The sequence below is a fragment of the Coloeus monedula genome (genome assembly GCF_965178545.1).
Source record: "Coloeus monedula genome assembly, chromosome: 5".
Classification (NCBI taxonomy): domain Eukaryota; kingdom Metazoa; phylum Chordata; class Aves; order Passeriformes; family Corvidae; genus Coloeus; species Coloeus monedula.
Window position 1 is genome coordinate 28278555 of NC_138785.1, and position 21163 is coordinate 28299717.

The window sequence follows — 21163 nt, forward strand, 5'->3', positions numbered from 1 at the left end:
ATCTGTAGAGGTGCTGTCTTATTAACCAAATCACTTTCTTTCCCACTCTTGTTCAGACATTGAAAGTATTTTGAAGTTACACAAAACATTTTCAAATACAATTGCTCCCACCTTAGAATTATATTATAGTTGTCCACTGGAGACCTGGATCTCAGAAGAGATTTCTGGTTTATTTTCTTCTAGGTTGGGAACTTGTGGCTCTTCTGTGAAGTTGCTATAATTTTGATTTGGTTTCTGGGGATAACTTTGCAAATATTTGTAAGCCATTAAGAGGCCCTTTTATTGGGAGCTCTGTAGTGACCTGCTGGGAATGTGAAAAGCAAACTTAGGAGTTTGAATTGTCAGTAGTTTTTCTTAAACTTGTAGAACTATCTTAAAGCCCATTTCAAGACCTGAAGGGAAAAAGATGAAATAGCAGGAAATAAACATGATTTTCAAAATTCCTTTTCTTGAAGAAACATCAAAAACATCACAGACTTGTTTGCAAATTACCTTTAGTGCTTACTCTACTAAATTGAAATCACTCTCATATTCTTGTGATGTCTGCTGCTATCAGTTGCTGCATAGCAGCTATATGGATGAATGTTGTCATGGGAAAGAATCCACATCTGTGTGTCCAAGAGAACAGTTGAGGTGGAAGAAACTGTGGGACTCTGCAGACATGAGTTACAGGATCCTCTGGTCACATAAGCAAGGAAATTTGGTCAGGGAAATGCTGACACATTTTATTAGCTTGAAACATGTAATTCTGGCTTTTTACTGACTGACTTCTGCAGTTTAAGCACTGACAATAAACTGCCTGACCTGCGTTTCATAGTGAACAGTCTAGTGAGGAACCCTGTAATAAGATGCAGAGTTTAGGCTAATGAGCTGAATAGAACAGATAAATCCAGCTCTTAGGGTCATTTGACAATGGGATTATTGTTACTCTTGAAAATGGGGCTTTGGATGGGAAATGGGATTCATATTATTTATTGTCACTCAATATTTCAGGCTTTAAAAAAATCATTTTAATGCTAAGTTTTAGGAGATGAGAAGAGCTGTGTTATTAGCATAGGCTGCAGAGAGTCAGTTATTTTATTTTTCTTACAGTGATTATGTCTAAAAGGTCATGCACTTCACTGCATATATAAATTGGGGTGTTGACAGGGCCAGACTGTTGTTCTCCATTCCAGTGCCCTGGGATTCACCATCTCTGCATTTCAGAGTAAGCTCGTCATCCCTGCAAAATATGCAGATAATCCTCCCAAATCATTTGCATCTGGCAGATGTTTTTTTTTAATTTTCACCACTAGTGCCATAGGCAGGTGAGGAAGGGGGAAACAACAGGGACCCCACCTCAGCTGTCATTGATTTGCTTCTGTATTTTTACATCATTGCAATTACTCCAATACCTTGTTACTGGTAGCCACTTTTTTGGCCAGCAGTTTCCCTTTGAGTGGAGTCCCAGGCATGAGGTGGCATTTATCAGCTGTGTGCCTTAAGTGGGGTTGCAGTGTCTTGTCTTTTAAATTGCTGCATTAATGAAATGGAGTTTTCTCATTTTTTTGATTTCCACACCTGCACCCCTTCCCTCTCCTCCCCTCTAATGAGTACAGTTTGGAATAGACAGAGAGGGTTATTCAGCCTGTTGGGAGGATGAGGGATAGCCCCAGCTTGGGAATGGAAGTACAGTAACTGGCTTCAAACAAGATCTAACATCATCATGGAACCACAGGCATGGAAGAACCTCCTCCAGTCCATATCCTGCACCAGGGCAGTATCAGTGAAGTTTGTCATCCTTGGCAAGAGATTGTGCAGTTGATTATTGATAACTTCAGCATTAGTAGGGTATCATATATTTGTCTGTATTGAGGAGTCCTCGTATTTTTTCCAGACTTCCAGCTTCTTACTGTTATCTTGAATTCTAGGCTCATCTTCTAGCTTGCCTCCTCTTCATCTGACCAAAATAACTTTTGAATTTACATGTCCTTGTATTCTCTCCTCTTATATAGGTCACTATAAAAGATGTTGCATTTTCAGTTTTGTTCTTAGTCAATAATACTTGCACTTGGTCTGCTGTCTGAAAAGTGAATGTTTCATTTGAGTATAAAGCTAATTTTGTTGACAGGCTGGCTATCAAATCACTCAGCAAAGAGTTCCTATTGCAGTGAATGGAAGTCTGTCATACAATCTCTGCATAGACAAGAAGATGAGCCAGATGGTCACCAAAACTGTGAGGATCAAACAAATTCAGTTGGAGCAAGACAGTGGAAAAAGTCTCCATGATGACACAAGGAGCCAGACTCTTGTGGACTTGAATAGGGCTGGTAGGCTTGGATTATTTTCCTATTTTTCTCCTCCTTTTGGGGTAAGATGAGTCTTTAAAGGTAAATGGGTGACAGGAGACAGACAAAAAATAACAACAGCTTTATGTCTCTCTCCTTGAAAAAATAATTCGTAAAAATGACTGCTACGCTTGAAACAGATGAATACTTGATTTTTTTAATGGCCAGTAAACTTTCCCATTTGCTGTTGGTTGATGGCAATTGGCAGTAGCAAGTTAGAAATCTCTTGGCTCAAGTTTGCTCAAAACTGTGTCAGTCACATAGAGCCACTCAGCTATTTAAGCTCTGCACTGTATGTGTTGTTAAAAAAAGTAAAATATAACAGACCTAGTGAATCAACTTTGTGTATAGAAAGAGCAGCTGTTGGAATTTGTTGGTGCATGAGTCAGACATTTCTTTTAATTATTAGCTTTGAAGAAATGTAGATTTTCTCTTTTAACTTGGAAATGGTAAGTGGAGTGGTCCAAAGGAGCACACAACATGGGCAGCAACCTAACTGGCCTAGCCTAACTGGGGCAAAGCACTCTGGTGTCTATTGAAGCTGAGGGCTGTGGCTGCTCTGCTTCCTTGAAAGTTAGGTCCTGAAGCTAAAAACTAGACTACATCTGTTTACAGTTCTGCCTGCTCCAAAATTAGTTTAAAATAAATAAATTTATGTGGAACCCGATTGGCTTTAAATCAGAGTTCTCAGAGGAATGGGTCCTTATGATCTGCATGTCATCAAAGGGTGGAGGGCTGTCTGCAGTTTGTCTGTTTCTTTAAAAAAATAGAAGGAAAAGTTTTTTAGCAGTCCGCAGCTAGGCCCATTGTGACAGTTACTAAATAATACATGGGGGTTTATGTATTTTTAGTATTTTCTTTAAAAAAGCCCAGGTTCTTTCATGTGTTTAGCCAGTTGCACTCTCATATGCCAAGATCAAAAGCTGTTGTTGAAATTTCCTGTCTCTTCCCCTGATAGGAGTCGGTCTCATGGAGGTTGTCATGGAGCCTGATATGTGCTGTGGGGAAGAAGCAGCTGCAGCAGTCAGAGAGCTTCAGCTCATTCTGCAAACACTGGGGAGCAGCCAGGCAGTCATGGCAGGTACTGAGGGGAGAAAGGCATGTTCCCTTGTCACCAGTAATTCTCTGCATTTGCAGGGGTTTTGCAGCTTCTGGTTATTTTGCTCAGCAGTTGCTTATAATGTATAGCCTTTTCTAGCTGTTGTTTTTACAATCCTCAGAGTCTGTCCTAGTGTCTGCCATGCCTATAGGCCTGCCTTTGTCTGCAGAGCTTTGCCATGCTAGATGTTCTGTTTCCTCACAAAGTAATTTTACGGGGTAAAGCTAGGCAGGAAGAAATGTCCCCAGGGCTCTTGTGGTGCTTCTCCCAGTCTCTCTCCATCTTGCTTGCCACAGCACTGCAGCACAGAAGATCTGTAGTAAGGTTTAATTGTAGAGTATGGGAAGGACAAAGGGACAAAGTAGTGTGAGCAAGGATCATCTTCTAAGTGTCAGGTCTCAGCTAGTCATAAAATTGATGTAGGCAGTAAACTTGTGCCGGTGTCATGGATTAGATGGAGTAAACAACAGCATGTACAGAAATGGGTGGTGGGGTTTAACTTTAGCCAAGATTGCCTATCTTTCTGAGACCACTTCCTTTTGTAGGAAACATTGCTTCTGGCACCAGCTCTTCTTTCTGTAATTTTAAGGCCCCAATTTTCGTAATAGGTGATGTGCAGAAGCATAGCCTGCATTCAGGCAGGTGATTCTGTCTCATTAATTGGAAGATTCAGGTCATGCCATTTTCCTCAGTCTTAATGTTACCAAAATTTACAACCAGCCCACGGTTACAGGTAGCACATAGCAGACATCTGCCAAAGAATTTAAAAGTGGTTTCAGGCATTCATCCTCTCCACACATACCCACAATTAGCAGCTGCTTATTAGTGTTCATAGTGTAAGCTATATTTTTGCCTGTGACAGTTGGCCTCACTGTCTGGCAACAAATTCAGTCCATTATACAAGTGGATGTCTCCTGAAAAACTGAGTCAGAGTGGTCCATGCATTGCACAATAAATGGGATCCAATAAATGTTGGCTACTGATGCAATATAATTTAATGTAGTGGGAAATAATAATAGCTAGACATTATCTATTTTTCTGAATCTTTTCTCACACAAATGTCGTACATATCAAATAAGGCACAGTTGTCAGTATTAAGCAGCCAGTTTGGATGCTTCTTCAAGGGCCTTTGTGGGCATACATATGTACAATATATACAGTATTTAACTACTGAATTTGGTCCTGAGATTGCCATTGGAATTGCTTTATGATACCTTTTGTCGTAGGGAGATTTCTGACTTTATAGGAGAATCCCAGTATTGGAAATATGTTTCTTCCAGGATAGTTAGTTATAACAGTATTTAGATTTTTTTTTTTCTTTCTGTGTGAAGGTTTTAGGGGCTTTTGCATGTACAGTGAAGACAAGTGCCCAATTTTATCAGGTGTTATTTCATTACCAACAAACAAATGAAAAGATGATTTCATTGTAAAGTGAAAGAAAAATAAGCTGGTCTTAAAGAAAAAAAGTGTTTTGTTTTGTTTTTTTAAGAACATTTTCAGCCTGGGTCTCCTTTTGCTTATGCCTGATTAAGTTCATTGTCTGGTCACACTGACACCTACATCCAAGTAGAAACAGGTCACATCTCAAATGAAGCAAGAGCAGGACAAGACTATTCCTCCTTTGGAACAAGTACAAGTTTTACCCCAAAGAGGGAGCACATGCAAAATACTTCCCTTGAAAGAGATGTTGGGTCATTCCAGCATCTTTGTCTCATTTGCATGTCTGGCAGGGCTCTGTGAAGGCAGAGGAAATTAGTGTGCTGTCATCCAGCCTGCTTTTACAAATTGTACCAAGGCCTTGCCGGTCAATTTAAATCTATTGACCGGAATGGCTTCTGAAGCCGTAGCATCTTCACAGTGTTAACTGTGAGCCATTTTGCACTCTCATTTATAATGCTGCTGTATCCAATCAGTAGGCATTTGTTTCTTTTTATCTGTATTTGAAATTTAAAAATGAATTAAAAAAAAAACCCCACAGGGAAAGGCTACAGATGTTCACTGTGTAATATGGGGACAATAATGTTTCTTAACATTCCAGGATGTAATAACAGCCTCTCCTGTTGGTGTATTCCCAGCAGTTGATAACTGTGGCAAGCCTTTTCTTCTCAGAAGAGATTTCTTTAGAGGGACAATACTTAGAAAGATACAATTACGATTTGCTTGTGGTTGAGTCATTAAAAATGTTTAAGGACATTGGTCCATTTTGGGCTGAGGGTGCATGATGCTTTTATATAAAACTTTGTACTGTTTTTGGCAGCCAGGGACATTTCAGGGGGTAAGATTGCAATTTCCTGAAGGAGAAGAAGAAAATTACAAAAAAATCCACTGCTTCTCACATTTGTCCTTGAGCTGTAAATTTCCAAGAACCACCTTAGTAAATCTGTTCAACATAACCTTAAGTTCTTGTGTTCCATGCTAGGGTAGTATATATCCATCAAATTGTAATTCCAAAAGGTATTTTTGTGCTGCTTTGAGAGGAATGGAGGCTCACAATCCACCACTTTGCTTGTCTAATTCTGCCCTTTATTTAAGAGCTGTGAATCAGAAGCTCTTTTTACTGTATGGCTTAGAGGATCTGTGCTGCACTGCATCATGCAGTTTTCTGAGAGGAATTACGAGCAATGATTTAAAACTATTTTGAATGATACAAGGCAGTGGCTTGAGATGGAATGACAAACAGAAAGCTATGATGAAGTGGTCATTACTCCTTTCTGAACATAGAGAAATCTGCTACTAATGCTCTGCACATAACATGCAGTTTATTAATGCATGCCACGGTTTTTAACTCTACTGTTCAGGGCAGACTGTTCTGTTAATAAAATTTCCTTTTCCAGAGGGTCAGCTGAGAGTGGATGCCAATGTTTCTGTACATCACCCTGGAGAACCTTATGGAGTGAGGACTGAAGTGAAGAATATCAATAGCATACGATTTCTGGCAAAAGCAGTAGGTAAATGGTGGTTGTTTCATTACAAGAGCATTGTAGATATTTTATGTGGTCTGAGATAAAATATGTCAGGCTTCTGAGTGCAGTAATTGGCCTTAAATGCCCTGACTAGCTTTGCCTGGGGGTCTCTTTCATGTTCCTTGCCTATGGATACAGGAGTTCCGTTTAGGCTCAGGCTGGGGCCTTCAGACCTTGCCTGAGTGGTTGTGTCACAGTCCTCTCAGTCCTCTCTCCTGAAGGACCTTGGACCTGTTCTGTAGTCTTGTTTCCAGTCCTGTCTCAGGACCTAGCTCCTTCTGCTTCTCCCTGAGCTCCCTGAATGGACTCTCTTAGTAGCACTTGCCCCTGCTCACGCTGTCCAGACTGGTGGGACTGCATCAGACCATGAGGGCATGGCCTGGGCTCTGGTCACCCTTCACTCCTGGCTTATCCCTCTTTATGGAGCAGCTCTTGCTGCTCCCTGACAGAATAAATCTTAGTATGGGATACTCTGGGAAGAACAGGCATGTTAGTCTGCAGGTTTTTTGCAGTAATATCTCTGCCTACAAGAAGAATGAAGCAGGTGGTTTGGTCCCTACCATGTACAGAAATATGGTAGCGATGGCTTTGTGTCCTCCAGTGGAGATGATTGCTTTCCACTGAGTATGGTACATGATGTGTGTGAAGTTCAGATGCAGCTTGGGTATGAGCAAAAAAAGCTGATTGCTACATCTCCAAAAGAAAACTGAAATGGGTGACTGCAAGGTCACCAGGAACGTATGACTTGACTGCAGTCCCTGGGAGAAAATGGTTTCCATTTAAAGGAAATGAAAGAAGATGAGGAAAACACACAAAGAAAGAAACAGTGCTGGAGAGAGAGACAGTGACTGATAATTCTGCCCATAACTACTGCTGGTGATTTCATTAAGGTTAAAACAACAAAGTATTGCATTATTGCATAGCAGTGAAAAATGAAATAGTGGAGTGCACTAAAGCTAATAGTGTAGTCTAACAAGCTTACTCTTTTTTCTTTTATTACTGTCAGACTATGAAATACAGAGGCAAATTGAAGAACTTGAAAATGGAGGGACAATTCTGAATGAAACAAGAGCCTTTGATTCCAAGCTTGGGTGAGTTTTTATTTTGGAGGAACACAGAATAGCCACTTTAGAGTGCCCACATATACCTAGTGACATGATCAGGAGATGTAATACAGTACTGCTCAACTTGTGTCTTCTAGAGCTAATGTTCACAAGTATAGTCTCCTCATAGGGAGTAATTTAAGGCTGAGGCTTTTTCACAGCAGATTGTGTGCTGCATCAAGCAGTGTCTGTGTGAAAATGACTGCCCTCTTACATGCCCTTATTCTTTGAAGTGGTTTTAAGAGGCTCTCCTAATCTTCATGAGGCAGAGGTTTTGGTTTGTGTATTTGCCATAAAACTAATTCTGTGGTGTACCTCTTTTCACATCTTGTTTTGTTTTTATTTTAGGTGCACAGTACCAATGAGAGACAAAGAAGGAAAACAGGATTATCGGTACTTTTTTTAATAGACTTAACATTTCACGAACTGAGGATTTATTCAATTTCTGAAGTGTAGCCAGTGTAATAAGGATGTAAAGTTAGTCAGTGCAGTGAGTATGTGTTGGAAGTTTACCTTCCACTGGAAGGGGCAGAGACCTATCAAAATCAGTGCTAGTCTGAGCAGTTTAGATCTGGATTTGTGTCTCATTTCTGGTAAAACCCCGGAAGCTTTCCCAGAGACTAGGCTGGGAATACTTCAGCTCAAAGTGGGAAAGTTGAAGGTTTACTGTATGGCCAGTATAAGTGCATTCTTAAGAATGCCTGACATAAAACATCAGAATATTCTGAGTTCAACATTGCTCCTGCTTTAAGTAAATACAAAAGGAAATGGTTTTCAGCTAGCAGGCCCTGCTCCTCCATGCTTAGATTCTCTGATCACAGGTCACAAACACTGTTTGAAAATCCTAACTGCTGTTGAAAGGTGTCAGCATTCATGGGCTGGTTTCTACTTTGAAGTTCTTTGTAGACCTAATGAAGGTGTTACCTTGCTGAGTACTTTGCCTTCCCTAAGAGTGAGATGATGGCCACTGAACCATACAGTCACCCAGGAAGGATTTAGCTGTGGGGCTGAGGGGACAAGGCACGACTCCTGTTGGAAAGCAGTTCTGCTGGGAACAAGTTCTGAGGCAACACTGCAAGGCAGCAGCACAGCTGCTCAGAGCCATCTTCAAGCTGATCCTCCTAGTAGTTCCCTAGCTTTGCATCCCAGAGAGAGCTTCCTGTTACTCCCAGAGTTCACTTTCCAGTTGGAGAACTTTCAGAGCCTCTTAGCTTTGTCAGCTCTCTGTGTTCCTGTTAGATTTTATATTCTAGCACTGATCTTGTTACAGCAAAGCAACAATTTTGAAAGCATCCCACAAACTTTTAATTTAAATCTGCTTTTTAGATTATGTTTTTGTAGAAATGCAGCACTGATCATTTTATGAATTCCTTGTTATGGTAGGGGCAGGCATGAGGCTTATCTAAAAAGACTAATTTGAAAAAATGCAAACGAAAATTCATGAAAACTAGACAAAACTGATGAGTCTAAGATATTTCAAATAAAGACCATAAAAATTATTACTAGTACTAAGATTATGAACAGTACTGAACTGTAAACTATGTTTTTTAGGGTTTTGTGTAACTTAATGCTGCACATTATACATTAAATTTAAAATCTTTGTTTAGGCAGATTTTAAATAGAAATCATTATAGCCCCAAGCCCTTTTTTCTGGTGGTTTTGAACCCCTCATTTGATCATGTAAGAGTGAAGTTTCTGCTTCAATCGCAGATATTTGAGTAGTTTGAATTGGCCTTCTCTTTAAGGGAGCCTTTTGTTCTGTGATGGCACCCTGCTGAGCACAGTAACTTTGCTTTTAGCACAGCATGAGATTTCATCAAGATTTTTGAAGTTTGTCTGGAAAAGGTTACAACCTGCCCAGATCACTCCTGGCAGCTGGCTGTCAATCTGAGTCCTTCCCTGCCAGCGCGGGCCCATTTTTGTCCAGGTCTGTAATTCATGCTTGATGCCAAAAAGAGTGGGCTGTTTCCATGTCTTTTATTACTGGTGCTATTGGGACTTTTTATTACTCTTTTTGGTGCAGAAGTGTTTGAATTATCCCTTTTGTATTATGAACTCTTTGACAATTCGTGGAAAATACCTGAAGAAAAAAAATAGAGACTTTGCAACAGTTTGGGGCCTGGTCTCTTTCTACTTACCAGTGATATACCAAGTCATTAATTTTTAATATTTTGTTTAGTTGAAAGGGTGATAAAACTTTCAGGAAGTATAAAATTGTGGTATCAATTTTATTCCTTGTTGTTTAGCTTCTGAGGGAAAATAATTATAAAGGAATTTTTCTTTGTTTTTGCTAGGTTCATGCCAGAGCCAAACCTTCCCCCATTGGTTCTGTACGATGCAAAGTCTTTGCCAGCTAATATGAACCATCAGCAAGTGATAAATATTGATTGGATTCATGAGAGACTTCCTGACCTCCCCAGTGTGAAGAGAGAAAAGCTTGTTGAACAGTATGGGATTCTTCCTGAACACAGCTTCACCTTATTGGTAGGTCTATTGATCAAGTGCTAGAATAAGCCTAGAAGCTTCAAAGTTGCATGGTTCTTGAAAAGATTTACAACTGTTGTATTAACCAGCTGTCAGTCCTTATGAATAGTCTTATTTGGAAGTGTGTCCAGTGCATACTTTGTGCCATGCCATGGAGCCATACGCACAGAATGGTGGGGAAAAACGACCTCAGTGCGCCAGGAAGCGTTTCTCATGCAAAGTGCAGTCAAATGACTGCTATTTAGTATTGATCTTGTCTGTCTACACATTGATGCACGTGACTGACTGCTACAGATGTACAGCTTCTGGATACAGACCCTTGGCTGCAAGTGCCTGCTCTTCAGCTTTGGGCCTGCTGCAAGGCTGGGCACATTGACCATATTTAATGAACACGAATCAAAATCCAAAGTCTAAATGTTTCAGCTTCGTGTGCTCCCTGACCTACCTTCCACATTATTGGAAGCAACGCCCCCTCCCCTCCGTTACTCTTAGGGAATTATACCACATGGTTGCATAGTATCAACTTTGACCTCACAGTGCAGTTTACCAGGGGTAGGTTCAGAAGAGGAGATGAGAAGGGAAAAGATGTGGCAAATACAGTTATAAATAAGGAAGTGAGGGCAAAATCTTGTAACTCCCAATATTCTAGAGGACTTTGAGCTTCTTAAGTGCAAACTCTCATCTCTCTTTGCCAGTGGTGACTCTGGGGAGGGAGTTAGTGTACTCACCCTAGATTAGACATTTCACATACCCAGCGAATCTAGGAGAATGTCCTGCTTTGGTTACCACTGTCATTAGTGGAGACAGAAGGCAAAGGATTTTTTCAGAGTGAGATTCAGAGCAGAACTGTAAGTACTTTAAATTGTCCTCTGGAGGAGATCCTTTCCCTTGACTATAAATGAAGGGAAAGTAGTGCACATAACTACCTCATATCCCTTCTTTGTATCTCTGTAATTTAATACACTTGTACAGAGGCTGATTCTACAGGAAGAAGGCGATTCTGTGTTCTGAGGAAAGCTATTAGGAAAACTGCTTTTGTGCTGCTGTGCCTTTTTAGTGAGTTGCAGATTGTTTGGTGGGTAGGTGATTCATAAGTCTCATCAAAGTCATAAGACTGCAGTCATAGTATTGAGAGGTGTTAGCAGTTCTTACCTTTCTATTTCATTGCATAAGCTGCAAAATCATGTTTTGCAGCCAGTATTCCTGTTCATGCATGCATTTTTTCACATTAACATATTTCTCACATATTAGAATAAACATAGGAGTAGAAAGGGTAGATAGGTCCTGCATAATTTTTCTCTGAATTTTTCTACTTCTCCCTCTCTGTGGTGGGTTGGCCCTGCCAGCTGCTGAGTACCACAACTGCTTGCTCATTTTCCATGTCAGCAGTACAGGGAAGAAATTAGGAAAAGCAAGTAAGACTCGCAGTTTGAGAGAAACACTTCAGTGAAGGAATGGAGTAGGGGGAAACCTAAAAATGATGCAAATACAATCACTCATCACTCCCACAAGTAGACTGATGTGCTGCCAGTCTGCAGCCAATGACACTGACTACATCCCCCAAAATCCCCTCCCCTCAGTTTTCCTTGTTGAGCAGGGTGTGGAATATAACCAGTTTGGGTTTTCTGTTGGACCATGTCCCCACCAAGCTTTGTGCCCATCCTTGGCCTATTTGCTATGGGGAACAGAGCAGAGAAAGAAAGTGCTGCTCAGCAGTAGCCAAAACACCTGTGTGTTGTCAGTGTTGCTGTGGTCACAAATCAAAACACAGCACCCTCTTTAGAACATGAACTCCATGGCAGCCACACCCAGGGCACCCACTCCTTTCACTTGGCATCAGCCCACCTTTTGTGCATATCAAGTTGCTGGTATGGGTGGCTTCTGTCATCTCTGCCAACTAGCCCTATATATTTGCCTCATCAACTGTCCTTTCTTTCAGCTGTTCTCTGAAATCCTTTATTGCCTTTGCTTTTCCCCTTTCTGCTTTTAATCGTTTTTGCAATGTGTAAGACAATTAATGAGCTCCAACCGGAAGTTTGGGATTTGGCTTGTAATAAGCTAATGCATCCATTTGAATGCATGAAGTGAGCACGTTCTTCGTTGCGGGTCTCCCTTTACTGTGCATTAGAATGTCAGCCTGTGCACTCCCCACCAGAGCTGCCTGCCTGGGCACGGGGAGACCCGTTCCCCTTAGTTCATCGGGAAGCGCTGTGTCTGTCGCTGCGCTGCGCTTGCATCAGAAGCTGCACGGCATTGCTGATAGGGCCAGCTGCACACATCTAACGAGCATTCTCTCAGGTTAGAGCGCCCAGGAGTGCTCATTAAATAAATGGCAGTTGTAGAGGCATGGCTCTAAAATGCCAAGTCTGTTCTGCACCAGCATGTTAGAGAAAGCATTTTGTGCCCAAGTTACAATAAAACATACATACTCCAGCATGCAGGCTAGCTTCTGAGCTTGCTTCCAGAGCTTTGTCCTCGTACACAGGAGCCGCCTGTACATACTGTGGTGCTGAGAAACTGAGATTCCTGCTAATGACAGATGTACTCAAAGGGAAGGAGTACCCTATTAGTATCTTCATAACTGAAATTCCTTTAAGTGTAAACAGCTACATTTTTGGCAGTTTTATATAAATTGCAGAAATAAATGATGTTTCTGATTTTTCTTCATGCAGAACTATTCTTACTCATAAAGATGTTATTCTTTGAGCCATGTAGACTCCATGGTATTTGGGTACTCAACTTCTGCATGCAATTTCTGCTTTGCTCTGCAAACTGATAATCTGGTAAATACATCAGTGAGAAGGATCTCTGACAACTTTGCCAGTTACAGTACTATAGTATTTTCATCTTGCTATCTATTGAGTAAAAAAATAAGATATACTGGCATAGACATTAATGTATTAATGTGTTAATGTGACATTTTGTTTTCAAAATGTGTGCTGAGGTCCAGGGAGGTCCAACCAGAAAATACATCAATTGTCACAGTACAGCACAAGAAAAAAAACAGTCTGATCAGTTCCTTTGTCATGTGAATTCCAAGTCTTCCTGTGCATCTACTGTTCCTCTGCTTACTCTGATAGAAGTGGCTGTTCACTTGGGCTGATTGCCCTGGTGGAACAATCACATTGGTGACTCCTTCAAACAGTCAGAAGTGGGTCTCTGGAGAAATTGGTTTTGACCATTTTGTTTTATGCCGTGCCATTCTCATACATGTTAGTGTGCAGGTAAACTTATGCTTATTTTTAGAATTCAGATCATTTTATAAGAAGCTTTAGGAAAAAGTTTGAACTTTCTTTGACTGGTCTGCTTGTCTCCTGGATGCTTTGGGGTTTTTTCCCCCGACAGTCTTGTACATTTTTGCAGCAGTTGTTTCCTCACAGTTGGTTATTGTAGGAACTGTGATGGCGAAAATGGGAATAACAAAGCCGCAAATGACATTTTATTTGTGAACATTGAAGTAGTTTTCTTCTTTAGTTCTTTGGGAAACATTACTGGTTTTTAAAAGAGTAAGTTTACATTACAGTCCCAGTGTCTCTAAAGATTGTACCCATGGTGTTCTGCAAAGTATTGTTTTAAACTTGTTTAAAAGGTACCTGAAATCACTACACCACTAGGAGTTTTTACATCTCAGTGTTATGAAATGATCATTTTAAACCATGTTTAAGAAAGAAATTTGCATTTGATTGAAATGTTGGTATGTCAGGTTTCATGCCAGTGAAACTCACATGAATAAATCACAGCATATTTGGTCTCTGATGGGAGCACTGAGTGGCCTGGATCACAAACATGCTGCTGCTATTCCAGATTTCTGGTTTTCTGTTAATGACGTTTAGAATAGAGTATTCAGAATGAAGAGAGAACAGGCAGTCAGCATTCCTGTAAATCCAGCATGTTGGAGCATGCAGTGGTTTTCAGCTCAGATTTGCCGCAAGGGACAGGTCTGTGTGTTGGTAGTTGGAGGGAATTTGGCAGGAAGAAAGTTTACCAAAACGTAAACCAAATTAAAGTCAAGTACTGCAGTATGTAGAAATTGAAGCTAATCAAGTTATGCCTACATTTTTTTTAATATGACAAGAAAATAAGGAAAATGTTTCATTTCTGTCAGTCATTCTGATGTTTTGACATTCTGCCTTACTCATTTCAGTCTAGCATTACTGGGTTTTTTCTTCTCTTTGGCTACAAAAAATGACAGTCACTTTAAAAAACCCAAAACGAAATGCAAGTGAATTTTGGGGCATGTGTCTGGTTATGTGTGCACAAGTAGTGAGTATGGGGTTCAGAGACTTGCATATGTAAGTCTGTCTCCCTGAGTTTTCCTGGGCTTTTCTGCACTTGTTGCCTGGAAATCATCTGATTAAAATGCAAAGGCTGCATACGTTTGTCCTTGATTTTTCAAAGGTCTGGCAGCAGGATCAGAACTGTAACTCCAGCCAGGCTGTAAGTATCCAGAAATCTGGATGTGCCCACTGCGAGGGATACACTCTGTAGCCTGTACATGATGGAAGCACTGGACGTGCTGCGTCTGAGCTCTGTAGCTGCATTCAGACATGTGGCATCTGCAGACATTATTTGCCTGTGCATAATGTTGTAGCTAGACCTACTCTGCCTGGAATGTTCATAAACCTTCTGCAGCATGTGTAAAGAAACCAGCATTCAGGCACGCTCACTTTTCCCTACCTAGAATGGGCAATTGTTTCTGTGTAAAGGAACCCACTGTTTAAATAATGAGTGTTTGTTTGTGCTATTGAATCCTGAGGTGAATTAGAAAGAGTACAGTACTTGGCAGTGCATCATTGTAGGAATTCTGCTTAACACATACAGTTTTTAATTAAGTTTACTGTGCTTTGGTAATCATGTAATTCCTTTACTGTTTTTTTTAAGTTAAATGTGTTCCTCTAGTCTATTTAGCCTTAGTTTTGCATAGTTTGATTAGAGAGTAACTGTTAGTTAAAGCAGAACACTGGAGAAGAAGAGAATTATGTCTGTGTATTCAATAGATAGCTAGTGGGAGTTAGAAGGTTTATCTTGGTTCACAAAAGACCTCAGTGGTTTCCAGAACTTGGTTTCTTTGGTCATGGTCTCAAGATGAAGGGGATGGGTCTGATTCTTGTCACACTAGTTTTACAGCACATCAGACATTAATCTAGATAAATTTTGTTCTGTTTCACAGAACAGAGATCAGTAGCTCGCAGTCTTCTCAAAAGCCATACATAATTACCAACAAAAAATGTGGTATCCAGAACTTTTGGAAGTTTGTCTTGTCAAAGTTTGGAGAAGGAAAGTCTAAAATTCTGTATTGCTATGGCAGTAAATGGCCTTTAGAAACAAGGGCAAATGAGATTGTTTTGATGGAATGTGAGTGGAGAACACAGGCTTTGTTTTTTGGTTACCCTGCAGTCTTTTTGCTCATAACTGTTCAGAGATCTGGCTGCAGTCAGTATGTTTTTGAGAAATGTTTTTTGCTGTGATGACTGTATTCTTAGAATAGCTCCTTGGCTATCTCTAAGCCGTTATCTCCTGACTTCTGAGAGCTGGCTTGTCCTCCTGTGTGTTTATGCTACATACTGCAGAAGTCCAGTGGCATGCTGGATTTGAATTCCTCATTGAAAAGGTGGAGCTGCCACTTCAGACCTCTTCAGCCTTCAGTAAACCCAGTGAGTTCTGTGCTGCATTTAAAGGTCCATCAATGCCTTGATGACAAACACCACAGCATTCAACAGACTGTGCAGTATCTGTTTTTCTAAAAACAATCTCAGATTTCACTTAGGCTATAAATTGAATCCCCCACTGTCATATCTTCTGAGCGTTTAGTGTGCTGTGTAAAAGCTTACCATAGCTTCTCTGAAAAAAAATGGAAAAATAAAACCCTGCTTCTTACATATGACCTTTCCATATCACTGAAGGGTAAATGCAAGCTAAACTTACTCACTCAATCCAAAATAAATAGAAGTGATTGCAAGATCAAGTGAATTATCTGTAGACAGTTTCAGAAAAAGGCTCTTCTTGGTAAAAGGTAGCATGACAGCCTGTGAGATGGCAGCATTGTATTTTCTAGTATTATACATAAAACACTTGCAAAGATGAGAAAGCTTCTCCCCAAATGCTAATTTTAGGGAGGCATTAAGAGAAAAATGATCGCTCATTTGTTGGAAGTTCCACTGAAACAGACAGGCTGACACATAAACTGCATGTTCCTGTTCTAGGCATAAGATTGTCTGCTGTTAATAAAATTACTCCAAAGTTTTGTGACTTTGCAGTGAATTCACAACTGAAGTTTACTTTAGGACCGAGCATTTATATGCTGAGTGTAATTGTATAATTAATTGCAACCTGTAACCTTTGTCACCTGCTCCAGGTGACCGTGCCTTGGCAGAGGGGTTGGACCGGATGATCTCCACAGGTCCCTTCCAACCGTGGTGATTCTTTGATTCTGTAATCATGTTTGCACTCCAGTATCCCTTTGACACATTTAATTTTTCTTAAACAGAATGAAGATGGACTGGCAGAATTCTTTGAAAGTGTGGTAAAACAGACCCAAATGAAGCCAAAGAAAGTGATTGGCTGGATTCTAAATGACCTGCTCAGTTACTTGAAACAACATTCCCTTACAGTAAAGGAAAGGTCAGTCTTCTTAGAGACAAAGTGATCCTTTTCTCATGAATGGTACCATGTCACTCCATTGCTCGTGCCTGCTTTAGTTGCTACCTGTTAAGTTTGTTACTCCAGGCAGTCCTGGCACAGGCCTTGCCTCTGTCCTGCTAAATGGAATTAGACAAATAAGTGGCAGAGACGAGGATCATGTAGTTAAGAGTAGCAACCAGTCTTCAGTCTTTAGAGTGTGATGATGGTAAGGCATAGTCAGGCCATTAGTACCAAACATGAGGAAAAACAGCTTGTCATCCTGAATGCTGTGATCTTTAGGCAAGCAGCAGTAGCATAGATACATTACAACACCTTATTCTCTGAGGTAACTTCTGCCCACTTTTTCCGTAGCCCAGTCAGTTCTTTTGTCCTGGCTGACCTCTTGAACCTTCTAGAAAAAAAAGAAATTTCTTCTACAGCAGCAAAGCAGGTAAGTACCTTTTTGATTTTGCTTTACTCTGAATCTGTGGCTGCTTACTTTGGTTGTGTAGCAATTTTATAATCATTGTGTACCAGTACAATGGTTGCTTTAAAGGGAAATTACTTAGAGTGTTGATAAAGGATAGCTTCTGTATCTATATTCTATACATATAATACATGCAAATGCCTTATGTGTGTATATAATCTTAGAGATATATCTGCATATTCACTGTTAGAAGGGGGCAGAAGCCAAATAGTAGACTTAAATGATGTGAACTGAACTCAAATAAATCCTGCTTCTGAACAGAGCAGACAGTAGATCTCAATTTCACTGTTCCAGTCAGGCCTGTGTGAAAGGTCAGTGGGAGCTAATCCATGGCTTGCAGTTAAGATGAGAGTATCAGTTACTAGATTCTTAGGGACAGTAAGGTCTACGTTCCCAAGCATTAGCACATGGGAAAGGATAGAATTCATCCAAGTGTAGTCACAAAAAGAGTTCTGCTTTGGTGTACCTGAGTCAAAAGTGGGAGAGGTTTGGCCTTTCTTTTATCCTTGCTTCTTTGAGCAAGTGCTGTCATGAAGCCCTCAAGCAAGTAAAGCTGGGGTTTTTTTAAATATCATCTTCCTTAGGACAGTCTGAAAAATCAGCTCTTGATGATTTATATCTAAAATTGTGAACTGGTTATGATGGGTATGGTACTGCTGTGTCTGTAGACAAAATTTAGAGGCTTTTATGTGATGGGCCATAATCAGTCATTCACCTTAAATTGCTGCAAGCTCATTTATATGGAATGATTTGTCTTTTCAGATTAATTATTGTACTCTAGATAAGTGCATTAGGTGACTGTTTCAGTGTTTATCAGTGAAACCGTTCATGAACTGTGAATGAACTTTCTGGTTTGTTTTCTCTTTTTGGAGATGCTTGTGGTTCTTAATTAAGTTGGTCTGTGTCTGTGGATAGCCAGCTGCGTAAGACGGGCATCATAAATAGGGATTTAAGTGCCTGGCTTCAGGCATGTGTGTTTGGAAATTTTGTATTGGAAAAGTAAAAGCTTCAAAAAGGAGATAAGTATTAATAGGAAAAGCACTGGAATGCAGAGCAGTTCTGTGCCTGCGGGGTTGTGGCACACCCATCAGTTTGGTGTCTGCATTTGAAAGGGAAGCTTCAGAACTCCAGTCTTAAGTCTCTTCCTTGTGGCGGTATGGACAGGGTACTAATGCTCATCTAAGGGATTTTCTGCTTTGTGATATATTTGTGTGACAGGCACTTCTGACAGGTTGTGAAATGTCAAGAATTACAGAAATGCATTTGTTGTTTAATTACCAGCTCCTTGTAATGTGCATGTTGTCCTCAGTGTTCTGAAACTGGACCCAGAAATCGCAGTACTGTTTGCCCTCACCGAGTGATGATGCTATCAAACTGCAGAAACCTTGCCACATTTAGAAAAGTATTTTGGTTGCCTGGATGTCAGAAGAGTAACAAATGTTTATAACAATCCTCAGCAGTAGGCAGAGACGCTGGATGGCCTGAGGGCAGAAAGGGCTATATATACACACCAGCAGATGAATTGCAGCTCTTGGGGAGGGGAGCATGATCTGCAGTGGCAGACACCGATCCAATGGGAAGGGATGGAAGAAGTTCGATGGGGTGAGCACGCAGACGTGTACACATATGTGCTCGCTGCAGGAAGCTGTTAACCACTTCAATTATTGAAAAGGTTCTGTGTTTGGGCTCTGCTGTCTAAGGCAGTAAAACAGGCAGATAAAAGCCGTGAGCACTGGCTGTACACACAGAGCATTGTGTGGTGGGATGCAGTGCCAAGCTAAGGGCACTGTGTGCTCACGTAATTACCATGTAGGTAATTACAGAGCTCATGCCCAACGTGCCATCAAACACAGCGTCCCACTCCAGAGGTCTCCGAAGCAGTTCCAGGCTGGTGTGCCTGTGCAAAGGGGGGGAGCAGCTTCCAGCTGCACTGGCGTGTAGGGCTGTGGGGTGAGCGTGTCCTGGATCAGATGGATACACGCTGCTTGTGGCCCAGCCCAGAGGCACCATTTTGAAGCCCACAGTGGGAGGTGTCACTGCTGCTCACACAGGGCTGAAACCAGTCCAATGGGGAGTGTGCCTGTGATGGGGCCTTGCTCCTCAAGTTGCCAGACAGGCAGCAGATCCATGTCTGGCATAACAGACCTGCCTGTGAGTTATGGCATTGTGGGAGGAGGCTGGTTCCTGGGCCAGGGAAGTGGAAACTTGTCCCTACTGCCAAGAGCCATGCTGGAGCAACACCGTGTGGACACCCTTGTCACTAGTTCATGGGGGATCCATGCCCAGCAGGCCATGGAGCAGAGCAGACCTTGGGTTTTGCTGGGTTCTGCAGTTGCATAGGTACTCACATAAGAGTAACTTCAACAGACCTCCTTTGCACCCCTACTTTAAAGTAGATAGCAGGGAAATGAGTACAGTACACATATCTAAACAGAACCATCTGCTTTGACAATTACGACTACACCATCTGGAGGACTGGACCCAACCTGCCCCCTGCTTCTCTTGAGAGGCTGAGGGACACCTGCCAGACATGAAGGCTTCCGTCACTGGAAAGGAGAGGTGCCCACAGGACTTGCTGGAATGGTGCTGCCTGCTGCTTTCCTCCCGCTCTTGGCAGCAAATCACTGCAGATAGAGTTTCCAGTTGGAGCATTCTTAGGCACAACAGTCAGCTGGCACGGTCACCAGTTGCAAAATGTTTGATATGATGCCCATGGCAGCCAGACATGTAAGTCCTAATTAATTCATCTTGACCAATGCTGCTATGCCTGCATAGGTGGAGACCACAGAACATCATTAAAATCTAATCACGCTCAGGCAAGAATCAATAGAAGAAGCCACTGAGATTTCAGTGATGGAAATGAGGCCTGAGATTCACATTTTGGCTCTGGAGACTTCATAATTTGATCCTCCTGTGCTGGTGCAGGCAGTTTGTGTAAATGAGTTGAAATCATTTTTAAAACTGCTTTCTTTAGGTTTGTACTCCTTGCCAAGTGGAGAAACACATTTTTAAAAAGTGCATCTTTTGACAGGCCTTGGCCACAACTCTTTCTGCTTTCCTACATACCTGTAAACAAGCAAGGGCCTTGATAACATTGTTGCTCTACTAACTAAGTGGAGGTGCTTGTTACCAAATGGGAAGGGACACATGATGCAGCTGTCACAGGGAAAATCTGGTGCCTTCAAGGCTTCTAATGGGCAAGCTTTCCTCAGTGCCAGGAAATATTTGGCACAGGCATAACAGGGAATCAGAGCTGGATCTCTGACTGTCAAGCTGTCCTGCCCCTGATCTAAGTCAGCCTGATGTACGAGTTGCTCCTGCATGACTCTGCCATGATTGGCTCCGTAGATTTTGTTCTTTGCAGATCTCCCCTTCCTGCAGCCCATGGCATCCTGTTTGAATACATACCAGTCCTAAAAATCCCATCTGCCTTTTTCCAGGAGAGTGAAAGGGCTTATTCATTGTCCACCCTGATTAGTGCAGCACTTTAGACTCTCCAGGGTGTTTTGCTAGAGGCCAGGTGTTGTGTGGCGAGGACAGAGCTGATTCTAAGAGGTGACATGCAGTATGGGTACCTTGGGAGGCCTCCAGGAGAGAAACCTTCCTGCTTCATCCCTCAGGGAAGAAGCAGAAGGGCTTCCTGGAGTAGCAGTGGAGTGCAACAACAACAAATCCCCAAAACACAAAAAAACACCACCACAAAAAAGGCAGGCAGCTGCATACAGGCTGAATCTCTGTTGGATATTATGTATTTATTTCTAGGGGTATTCCAGGTAGCACTGGCATGATGATTTTTAAATTTCACACTAGAAGGAAGATCTTATAGAAGACATTATATAGAGCACTGATTTATTCAGTATAAAGATTCAGTATAAAGATCTTTACCTATAGCTGTTGTAACTCTGGCTGCTTATCAGTAACTTCAGTATTGTGATCTGCCTTTGGCCCTCTCACAAGGAAAAATTAAGATGTAGCTGCCACAATACAGCTGTGTATCATCACCCTCTCACAAGGTCTTGAGAAGAGTGATAAGATGCCATAAAAAGCTTCAGAGTGCCACTGGCAAACAAATATCCTCT

General features: G+C 41.4%; 1 protein-coding gene across 1 annotated transcript in view; it reads left to right on the forward strand.

Moving 5' to 3' along the window:
* The window catches only part of GATB (glutamyl-tRNA amidotransferase subunit B), a 42843-nt gene that overhangs the window by 17621 nt on the left and 4059 nt on the right, over positions 1-21163 (forward strand). The window contains exons 4-11 of the mRNA XM_082281765.1: positions 2111-2309; positions 3286-3408; positions 6261-6374; positions 7396-7480; positions 7841-7885; positions 9787-9976; positions 16464-16597; positions 16970-17048. Of these exons, the coding sequence (XP_082137891.1) occupies positions 2111-2309; positions 3286-3408; positions 6261-6374; positions 7396-7480; positions 7841-7885; positions 9787-9976; positions 16464-16597; positions 16970-17048 (969 nt within the window). The remainder of the gene's footprint in view (positions 1-2110; positions 2310-3285; positions 3409-6260; positions 6375-7395; positions 7481-7840; positions 7886-9786; positions 9977-16463; positions 16598-16969; positions 17049-21163) is intronic.